At 36.8% G+C, this 12,000-nt stretch overlaps 1 protein-coding gene across 1 annotated transcript; it reads right to left on the reverse strand.

The window, feature by feature from the left end:
- Window positions 1–223: 223 nt before the first annotated feature.
- Window positions 224–11,302, reverse strand: LOC306848980 (leucine-rich repeat LGI family member 3-like; the record flags this gene model as incomplete). Its single annotated transcript, XM_079383781.1, has 9 exons — window positions 224–953; window positions 1,898–1,988; window positions 2,154–2,318; window positions 3,923–4,092; window positions 5,019–5,090; window positions 5,276–5,347; window positions 8,189–8,260; window positions 9,256–9,327; window positions 11,091–11,302. The coding sequence occupies 9 exons, from the start codon at window positions 11,300–11,302 to the stop codon at window positions 224–226; spliced, it is 1,656 nt and encodes a 551-aa protein (XP_079239907.1).
- Between the last annotated feature and the right edge of the window lie 698 nt (window positions 11,303–12,000).

Below are 12,000 nucleotides of genomic sequence, written 5' to 3' on the forward strand. Positions count from 1 at the left end.
CGATTAATCGTTCGACAGCACTAATTTAAGCTATTAAAGACCCAAAAATGGGTGATCGGTTTAAAGTTTTAACATGTTTATTGAGTTGATGATGGCCTACACAGTAACTGTATGCGTATTTAGCAATGATAGAATCAATTCATATGTGAATGCAGATGTAGAAAAGTGTGGAAGTTTTGCACTTCTTGGCATTTACGCACTTATACAAAACCTCTCCAGCTGCCTATTTGGCACTGAGATCCACCACTAGATGCTGGTAGGCCATGGTCTTTCCTTTAAAACTGGCCGCTAACAGAATATCCTTATTGTCAACAGAGACCAGGCTGAAGCCTCGAGGAGCGAGCATGTTGAGTTCTTGAAAGGGCTGGAATCTTTGAGTGAGCTCGTCCCACAGGTAGATCCGAGAGAAGGAATAATCGCTGCCCAGCAGAAGGTACTGCCTCACGCCGACGCTGAACGGATACACGGCCATTGAGCCCCGTGACGGCAGGGTTTGAATCTCTACGAAGCGCTGGTTGTCCCAGCGCAGGATCTTCGAGTCTCCTATGAAGCGCGTGAGGCAGAGATACAGCACTTTTCGAACCCAGAAGTGCTTCACCATCTGCACGTCGCCTGAATCTGTGAGCTGAGAGTGGTAGGCAAACTGGCGTTGGCTGCGGTTCCACAGATACACCACAGGGGGCTGCGAGACGCTAGAGAGTATGAGGCGAGGTTTGCCGTCCACCTCTAGGAAGTCGATGTGAGTGTCTCTGTGCCAGGGATGGAGGGACTGGTGTGAGTAAAAGCCATTACTGTTCCAGCGGTACAGACTGGTGGATCCGGCTTTAGAGCTGTCAACAACTGCAAAATACCAGTCTCCTTCAATCTGGAAAGTCTCTATGAAGTTGGGTTTACGGACACGGGTGGTGTCGATATCCTGGATTTTGACAAAACGCAATGGACCTTCCTCCCATCTGACAACAACAACAACAACAGGATGTCATGATGATGATAATAAGCACATGCAAACAGATACTATATGAACCTTTGGGTACTGAAATATTTTACCAAATAAAAGGTGCGTTCAGTAGTTTGGTGCTAATTTAAAATGTTTTACTGAGTCAACTGAATGAGATGAAGACTGTAGGCCTACTTATTATAGTTTTCTTTCATTATAGTTTGTGGTGCGGGTCATGCTCTATGAAAGTTAATTTCCACAATGGAATAAAATTTTTAAAAAGGTAATTGCAACTGTTTTTCTCACATTTCCAAGTTTATATCTCATAATTCTAACTTTTTTCCTCAGAATTGCAAGTTGTAAACTCACTACTGCAAGCTTATGCCATAAAAAGGTAAATGGGAAACAATTTTTTTTCACACAATTCAATTTGTTTTTGCTCAGAATAGTGAGATATAATATAATAACTGTAAAATGTAAACTTTGTATGGCATGAAAAAAATCAGAATTTTGAGTTTATATCTTGCAATTCTGACTTTTCTTCTCATAATTGCAAGAAAAAAGCCAGAATCGTGAGACAAAAAGTTGCTTTTGTGAGGTATAAACTCAGAATTGCCAGATATAAATGGTTCAAACTGTTGTAAACTTTTCTTATCAGAATTGTGAATTTATATATTGTAAATCTACATTGTTTTTATCTTGCAGTTCTGAGACAAAAAAGTTAGAATTTGCGAGAAGGTCAGTATAGCTAGAAAAAAGAAGTTTTTGTAAAATATGAACTGATTTTTTTCTCAGAACGGCAAGTTTATATCTCACAATTCTGACTTTGCTTGTTTTTTGTTTGAACAGGTAGTAATTCATTACTGCGTATATCAAAACTCACTGTTGTGGTATCAGTACTTAAAGTATGTGAAGAACGGCGATGTTGAGAGTCTTAAAAAGTAGTGCACATAGACATACTTGAAGATGTGGGATCCTCCAAAGAGCTGAGCCACAACCATGTAGAGAGTGCTGCTGATAACCACAGGTTTACAATACACAGCAGAACGAGCTGGAATACACATACATTAGTATTTGTAACTGAATGGAACTACATTTTAAACATGTAACACAAATGAATCCTGATGCATTTTGAGTAATGATTTAATCCTCCAGAGCAGGGGTTTCCAACTAATAAAGCTAATAAAAAACTCCACTTACAGCTTTGTAGACTTACATGTGATGTTGTAATGTGTCTTGAAAAGCATGTTCACATGATCCCAAATGAACACGGTGCAGATTCCAGTGTTGGGCTGAGCGAAAACTACATACTGGTCATTGTTAAACTCATATGACTCCACAGACAGGGACTGGAACGAGTATGTCTCGTATACCGCAAAATCTGGATTAGAAGAACATTTCATATCAGAGCCAGTGTATATTGTGTATATTTTAAAGGGGTCATGAATTGGAGAATCAAAAGGTTCTTGATATTTGCACATTAGACTTTACTCTGAAATAAAAACAAACATTTCAGAACTCACAACTAACTCTCCAGTTTAAATGCAAAATGATGCATTTCTACACCAGGATTTGAAATGGGGAGAATCGGGGCATCACGATTTTCCTTGAAGCGTCATTAACATGCGTGATCGCGCATGTTCTGAACAACTCATCTCTATCCATCAATCACAAAATGTTGAGTAAAACGTCAAACTCAGATGTTGTTCTGTCAGTGGATGTAAAGAAACTGCACATCCAAAAACTTTGCATAGCCTTCCTAAAGTTCCAAGCATTAGAAATTTTTAATCTTGCAGTGTGTTTGAAATAAACATCAAACCAGCGTGTAACACTATTAATACTCAAGCACATCGCTGTTTGAGTGTTACTAATAAAATTAGTGAATAGCCAGATCAGAAACATTTGCTTAAGTTGAATATTTTTACTATAGTTTATGTTGCTGTTGTGTTGTTTCAATTTCTTCTGCCTCAGGATCTGATTCAGACTCAAACATATATGGCTCTATCTCAGCGGTTGCAATCTCTAATATAAAAACACATGACATGCTGTAAAGGAAGGTTGGATTCAGTGCAAAGAAGTTAGCCAATCACAGCAGTAGCCAGTTACTTCTGTTTTTGCTAGAAGAAACACCACTTCAGACTGAGTGTTGTTTGCAGAAAGTGAAAGTTAGGATAGAAGATGATCTCTTTTTTTTTACAAGTATTGGACCTTTTTGGTGCCGTTAAAAACATTGTGAACTTTATAAATTAATTTTGAGAAACATAAAATAACACTCTGAAACTGCATTTCATGACACCTTTAAAGGATCCTGTGGTGTAACAAACAGATATTCAATGTAGACTTTCAATTACTATGAATTTTGTATAATGCATGTGCAGTAATTATGGAAAAATTTGAAATTATAGATGATATTATTATGGATTATAGCATGTCACAACACAGGACAATGCAGAAATCCAGATATACTACATGGCCAAAAGAATGTGGACATTTAATTTTAAAACCCAGGCCTTCCCTGTTGAACCAACCAAACAAGAATGTCTCTGGATAGAGTGCTGCAGGAATGAGTCCTGAAACTCAGAAACAACTCCACATTTAGCATTTCTGGTTCCATCATCCTGAAGTCAATGGGTTTTTGAATGGGTTGTAGGTGAAATGCCTGTGGCTAAAATCTGCTTAAGATATGTTCATATTTTATTCTATTACAAGTGGCTAAATGGGACCACAGAGATTCATGAAGATTATTTTGATGAACAAAATGTGAGAGAATCATATTTTTGTTGGTCATAGAGCTTATGTTCATTAGCTTTGATGCTAACTTCAGGGTTGGCCTACAACTGGAGTCTGAGATTAGAAGAGGATGCCCACATACTTTAGGTCATATAGTTTACATGTTCTACAGATTTAGAAATATCACTTTTTGTTTTCAGCTAGATTTCAGCCACCTGTCTCAAATAACATGTGTTAAGGTCTGAACTGGCTCACCTGCGCTAATGCAGTTGAAGTCACGTGGTGTAAGGTCATGGATGCGTCGACCCTGGAACTCAAAAGGACTGGCGCAGTATATGGCGGGAACTGAGGTGTTGGTCTTCTCCATCCAGTCAACCAGCCATTTGATCTTACAGTCACAACGGAACGAGTTCCCTCGCAGGTCTCTGCATTGAAGAGAGAAATAAAAAGGTACAAAAATTTCCCCTGTTGACTCTGATCTGTGAGTGGAAAATTTGAGAGTTAATTTTTTTAAATTTAGTTTTGTGGAGAAATATATTTAATTTTTATTTATAAATAAGCTGATTTAGCTTCAGTAGTCAATGCAAAATAAAAGGTAACATTTTGACTATTGCTGTCAAACGATTAATCACAATTAATTGCATCCAAAATAAAGTTTTTATTTACATAATATAGAAGTGTGTACTGTGTATATTTATTATGTATATATAAATACAAACACATGCATGTATATATTTAAGAAAAATATGTTATGTTTATAAATTAAATATATTCATATATAATATAAAATATAATAATATAAAAATATAAATATGTAAATATTTTCTAAATATATATTGTATGTGTGTGTATTTATATATATATATATATATATATATATATTCATACATACATAATGAATAAAAACAGTACACATACATATATTATGTAAACAAAAACTTTTATTTTGGATGCGATTAATTGTTTGACCGCACTAATATTGACTCTTAACAATGAAGGTGCTTAAAAGGTTCTTCACAGTGATGACATAGAAGAACCATTTTTGGTTCCACAAAGAACCATTCAGTCCAAGAACCATCTCTTTCTTACCTTTTTATAATCTGAAGAACCTTCTTTCGCCACAAAGAAACTTTTGTGAAACAAAGGTTCTTCAGATGTTAAAGGTTCTTTATGGAACCATTTAGACAAAAAGGATCTTCTATGGCATGGTGAAGCACCTTTATTTTTAAGAGTGTAATACAATGCTTACTATTTTTCACATACAGCATAAATGGGTCTGTATACATGAAAAGAAAAGGCTTGTTTTAGTAAGAGTCTCTCACAGAGGTGTATTTGGGAATCTGGTACATACAGGTCAGTGAGGATGTCCAGGTGTTTGAAGAGATCTCTGGGAAGAACCTGCAGGTTGTTGTTGGACAGCGACCTGACATGGAGAACATTCAAACCAGAGAAACATAACTTGACCTACTTGACCAATAACTAGCCCATGTGATTTACTCTGACTATTCAAGACTTTTATCAAATGGATTTATTTGATTATTAGCATTTTTATTTTTGAACCAATACACTGATAACTGATTATACTTCATAGGCAGATGCAATACATACAGATGTGTCAGAGACTTCAGTCTTCTAAATGTGTGCTTTGACAGGGCTTGGATGTCGTTGTTCTCAATAAATCTGTAAAGAAGAAAAAAGAGAATATGGGAATTAAATGAACCATATAAGTCATGCAACTCATACAACTCATTAGTCAGCCAGCTACAAAATTAAATATTTGTAAATATGATATTTGCAGGTGAAGTCATTAAAATGATTTGTGTGCCATTTGAGAGAGAAGATAAAAGATTAGGACAGGGATATTAATCAAATGGCATATTTTCTCCCCCTATATTTACTGTAATAAACAGTAAGGATTCAAAGGCATGCTGCCTGTTCCCTGATGGATTCATGAGTCACAGCGTTCAGGAAGACGAAGCCTGCCTGCCTCCGTCTGCAAACCTTGCCGCATTTGCTTTGTTATAGCTTTTAGCTTAATGACTCTGAGGTTGTGGGCGTTTTCATTAACGCTAAAAGCTTTCTGCAATAGCAAGTCCTCCACTTCCCTCTCTTTTATCTTTTAGCAGTCATTGAGCTGCCAATGCTTTTGTCTGAAAGACAACGCTACCTGAATCTTAAGAAGGACACAGAAGAAACTGCATTAAGAAGAGAGGCACAGACATGCACGCACAAGTCTCGCTCAAATATGTCTTTTTAATACCTGGAGAAAGATATTAATATTCCAATTAATCTCAGTGGCTTTCAAAAAGTATTTGATTTGAATCGTCCTTTTTTAAGAGGTGTCACATCTGCTATTATATAATACAATACAGTGTTGGGAAAAGTTCCTTTTAAAATAAATTCATTACAATATTGAGACTTCATAAAAAAATACTTATTGTGTTGCTTAGTAACTCTTTATGGAAAGTAATGTGTTACGCTACTTTTGCATTACTTTTTGGGGTAGGCTTGCTTAATTGTTTATTAAAAACAAAAAATCCAAAAGTTATATTTCTGGCAACTGTAAAGACCCTTTCACACCAAAAGTGATATGAATAAGCCTCACCACGGGGACAGGAGAGATGTCAGTGAATAAATGGGAGAACAAAGTAACCGGCATTACTTTTTTGAAAAAATAAGTTGGATATTTTGTTGTAAATTACGATTACGTAACTTGCGTTACTCAGTAATGTGTCACCTCCAACACTGATGAAATGTTTGCAGTAGGGATGCACGATATTATCGGACTGATATCGAAATCGGCCGATAATGACTTTAAATGTAAATATCGGCATCGGCCTGACATGCAAAATGATGCCGATATGTCTTGCCGATAAGGGGAAGGGGTTAACTCGCATGTGCTCAGGGTGTGCTAGCGATTAGATCACGTCAGCAATGTGGCTCATTCTTGAAGCAAAGTTTTGTCTGAATGATGAATAGATTGACTGTTTTGGATCGCTGCATTTAATGTGTGAAGGCATGTACAGAATGACGCGTTCGGTGTGGGATAGAGTAAACAGTTATAGCACAAGCAGGGGCAGCAGTGACAGCCTCCCCCAGGTCCTAATGCCCGTTCGGTAAGTAGTTTTAATAGTAGGGGCGCAGTTGGCCTACTTCTAATTAAATTAAAAGTAAAATAGCCTACACAAATAACATTGGACTGTGTTTCTGATTAAATAAAGCAGTAATTAATGTAATAAAATAAGTATGTTTTGATTTAATGGTCAGAAGCTATAGCTTACATGAAAAAAAACAAAACAACAAACAACAAACTCTTTTGTTTTAGACCATCTACAAATGTTAAATCTTAAAATAAAATATTAGGGTTAACACTGCATCTTTCTGGGGGAAAAAATGCAGCGATTGATATAGTTGATTTATATTTATTTTCAAAGCTTCAATGTACTGTTAAAAAACCTTTATTATTTTTTATTTAATTCTAATAAATAAGTTCTTGTTAAAAACTAACCAAAATTAATAATATTTTGCTTATAATTTCTGCACAGGAGAGACTTGGTGTTGTTTCCAAACAAAAGGAAATATATCGGTATCGGCATCGATATCGGCCAAAATGAGTTCCAATTCCAATTCCAATTCCAATATCGTGCATCCCTAGTTTGCAGCATACAGTATATGTTGGTTGAAAAAAATTATTTAGTTAGAATGCACTAGTACTTTTGAGTGGCAATAAATGTATTTTTTGGCATCTACCAAATGACCATTCAATATTCTTTAAAGGAAAATCAGATTTTCAGATTTTATCAGATGTCGCATTTATAGAAACGACCACAAACTCTTTAGTGAATCAATATGAATTTGGCACTTCCTCCAACAGCACTGTAAAATGTAAAACCCAAAAGGGTAATAAAATTCAACAACTGACAGCGAAAGGTAAGTAGAAAGAATGAGAGACAGAGAGGAAGACTGGAAGAAAACAAAGAGGAGTTTAGCCTACCACAATTCTCAAGAAGGCAAGACTTATTTAGTTATTTCATAGTTTGGAAAGCTATTGTGCCACATTGTCTCATATCAATAAATGTTCTGACAGATAATCATTGTCAATGGCTGTGCAAATTATCTCGAACCTGTTTTAAACATTTCATTTCAAACTTGATTTTATAAGAATAAAATAGTATAAACCTTACATGTCTGGATTATAATGAGCGAGCACTTTCGAAACCTTGAGGAAATGCTCTAGAAGCTCTCTCTTAATTTATATTTCTTTGTTCCATTTTTGGAAAACCATTTTTTTTAGCTCCTTTTTTCTTTTATTTATGTGAGCAAAAGCCAGTGTCTGAAAATATCAGAATAAATCACACTTAAAATGCAACAGAAGACATTCTCAAACATCTAATCTGTCCATCTGTTGGGCAAGTGATCAATCCACCCCCCCATCAACCCACTCCTCCTCTATCCTTCAGGCCAACCATCGATTAGGCCATCAATCCATCCATCCATCAAGCAACATGGAAACATACTCACAGGTACTGCAGATGTCCAAGTCCGGCAAAAGCATCATTAGAAATAAATGAGAATTTGTTTGAGTTCAACAGCCTGTGCAGAACAGAAAGAAAGAGACAAAGATAAGAGCTTGCACTTTCACTGAGCTGAACATTTCTCGTACATTTGAGACAGGTTTAGCCTTTCTTATGGTCAGTACTATTTTACTGCTGTAAAGAAGTACAGTTATTTTCATGTGTTGACTAACATACTAAAGCACATGTAAAGCACTTGTTTTAACAAGATGTGTTAAAATGTGACAGGAGTTAAAATAGGTTTGGAACTGTGTATTTTAATTATTTATCTCAGTGCAATGTCTACCCTGTACTTCAAATATAAGTGCTTTACCATAAACGTGATTTTCAGAAGTTTTCATAAACTGAGGGAAATTATTTTCTGTGGTAATCAATAACATGTCACAAGTATTGCCAATTAGAGAGTCATAAAATGTCATCAAATTGTATGTAATATAAATATTTATGTGCAAAAATCAAATAATATTGTCTTTAATAGATCAGAAATATTGAAAGGCTGCATTGCCTGCAGGTTCACCATATAAATCCATTATCACTGCCTTTGGAGATTATGAATCCACAATATATTCCTGTGGCTGAAAGCACATCTTGCCAAGTGGCCTCAAATATCAGACACACCGCAAAGCACACCGTCTTCATGACATCTGACTACTATATGCAAATAACTTCAGCAAGGAACAGAACGTAGATACTACTATATTTGACAAAGCATTGCATATCTGATATTGCAGGACGTTTTTAATTTGTTTACTGATTCAGTGACTGAACTGGCATGCTGTCGTTGGAAAACAAACTTCTCTCTTGTGACTTCCTCACACACAGAGAGGGAGGACAGAAACGCTGTTGTTGTGTGAGTGTGGGCAGTCTGTAAATGGAGGGGCTGTCACTGATACACATAACAATACACACTGCTCAGACACGCAGCTGACAAAGACTACAATCCTCACACTTTTTTTCACACACAGGCCATAATAAGAAAACGCAGAGGAGGATCATTGTGCATTTGGTACTTACAGGAACTGCAGTAGGTGCATGTGGGAAAAAGCTCCTTCGGGGATCTCTGTGAAAGCAACATTCACCATAGTCCTGATAGAAGAGCAGAAACCACCATCATAATCATTATCATCATCATCATCAGAGAAAATGCATATAAATAGTAAGGCAAATAAAAAACTAAAACTTGTGGTATTGATACGCAAAAATGGACTTTGGCGTGCATATGATACGAAACTTGTTGGCATGCATATAATACGCAGTTTCCGCGTACATATGATACGCATCTACCCCCACAATCCTAATTCTACCCCTTGCGTAGCATATACACACCAAAGTAAATTTTTTGCATATCAATACCACAAGGTTTTGTTTATTATTGGCTTACTATTTGCACACTTTCATGAGATCGGGTCGGAGCCATCATAATCACAAATATAGTTGCTGTTACAGTCATCTTAAAGTAAAAAATCTCATTTTAGAAGACTCTCATTTTAAGTCTAGATTTTTAATTTTGTTGCATTTTCTGAACACATGAATGATGCTTTCCTGTGCAAAACCACCACAATGTTAAGATGTTTAGAAGGGATTCCTATCATGTTGAGTTTCAAGCGTGTTCTGTATGTGTTTATTATGTATTTAATATTTAACATTTACTAGTCACTGGCATTGTGATGAATAATTTAGGAGAAGCACCACTCTTTCCCAATGTGTATATCATAGTTAAAAGTAATTTCAGTCTAATTCTGAGCAGTTATGTTTGGCCTTTTTCTTAAACAGTTGCTTTGCCCACCTGAAAGGATCTCACAAATTAATTATTAGAAAGTAGGACACAGATCTTCCTTCCTTCTTATATTCTCAGTCTGAAAATAAGGGCACCATCAGCATGCAAAACTCAAATCAAAGGCCTTTAATAATACTTTCTTCAGAATATATACATGAATATGAATAAACCTGGTTACATAAGTCTTTATAAATGAATGACTTCAAATAGTATCTAATGAAATACAGTGTAATTGTGTGATAACTTCAGTGAACTTTATATTGTATATAAAACACAGAGAGAGGAAAAATCTGGAGACAGTTGATGAAATAAATGGTATCTGCGGTTATGTTCTCCCAGAGGATAATAGCAGTGTATGTGGTGAGGTTTCTGTGGTTGAGTCTCTACAGCAGATGTAAGCTGACTGAAAAAGGGCAGCATATCGACTTCACCTCATCTTCTATCAGTTCAGCAAGCTGACTTTCTGTTTATCTGTCTAGTAGTCAGCTTAAAGGAATAATTCACCAACATATGAGATTCTCAGAAAGTAGTTCATTCGACTCTATATTACATAAGATGCACTATATATGCATGATAGTCTTCTCAAGCCATAAAACAGATCTGTGTGACAAACAGACTGAAATGAAGCCATTGATCACTAATAATTCCCTTCCACTGCAGCTTCGACAACAAACGTGGTACCAAAGGTGAAAAATAAATGTCAGTGACTAACACATATCAGGTTGGAATATATATGGCAACATATAGAGTCAAAACGACTACTTTATAATGTTTTGTTGTCCTTTCTTTAGCTTTACAGGCCCAAAACTGTCACTATATGGAAATTAGGGCTATATGTGTTTCTTCAGACTTCTTTATGATTGTGTTAAAATCATAAAGCCTTATGTCACAAGCAATGACGTCACTTGACAGGTGACATAATGGCCAAATATTTGTATAAATCATTAACTCTATGTTATGCTGCTGAGAAAATGGTTTATAGGCAACTCACTGATAATAGTCATTTTTAATGAGCAACTTTCCCCTATATGAATATGAAGAAATAGGTACACGTGATCTTTCCAGTACTCACAGGGAGATGATTCCTGGCGGGAAACTCTTGGGAATGGCTTTGGTGTCCACGCAGAAGGCACTGTCTTTCGTACAGGAGCAGGTGGCTGGACATCGAGGGGTTTTGGGAGCCCTGTGGCCCACCGCCGTCCCAAACATACAGAGAAGCAGCACACAAACAGACAGCCGCCAATCCGGCCATCGTGGGGTCCATCGGGGACTTGCTTCCACCATCTTCCACCTTCTCTTCTCCAGCTTGAGTTGTCTCAGTCAAGAAACACAGACGGCTGGATGATCCTGGTTTCTGTCCGTCCCTAACAAGAAAACTGCAAGAGAAGAAGATCCAGGGTGTGAATGAGAGACGTGGGGAGGTGTTAGGCTCAGAAGAGAGAGTGGGCAGTGACTGGTTTTCCCTGGGTGCGTGTATGAGGGTGTATTTGATTTTCTCAGTGTTCTCTGCAGTCTCTCTCTTTCTCTCTGTGGTGCAGCTGTCAGAGCACAGACTGCAGGAGTGTATCAGCCAGCGCTGCTCTGCACACGCTCAGCCTCAGACCAGAGTGCTGACACTGAATTATTAACAATCGCATGGACTAACACTTAAACTGCAGCAGGGAACACAGCAGAGAAAGTAGTGGGATGGGGAGGTTGAACCAAGATGAAGAGGCAGGGGTGAGGGACCGGTCAGTGTAGGCTATACTAAATAATGTACTACAAAACTCTTGTTTATGCTCAAGAATCACATCTTATAGAAGTTAGTGCACAAGCTTGAAAAAGCACCTTTTAGAACAAAATTCCGGTTCACGAAGGAACTATAATTCATTATATCCAATGTAAAACAAAAATAAATAAATGAGACGAAATGGTAATCGTGAATAGCACAGTGCGATTATCAAATTAAAGGCTGCGACTGAACTATGTTGCATGTTTCAAAG

Source organism: Barbus barbus (assembly GCF_936440315.1).
Source record: "Barbus barbus genome assembly, chromosome: 29".
Classification (NCBI taxonomy): Eukaryota; Metazoa; Chordata; class Actinopteri; order Cypriniformes; family Cyprinidae; genus Barbus; species Barbus barbus.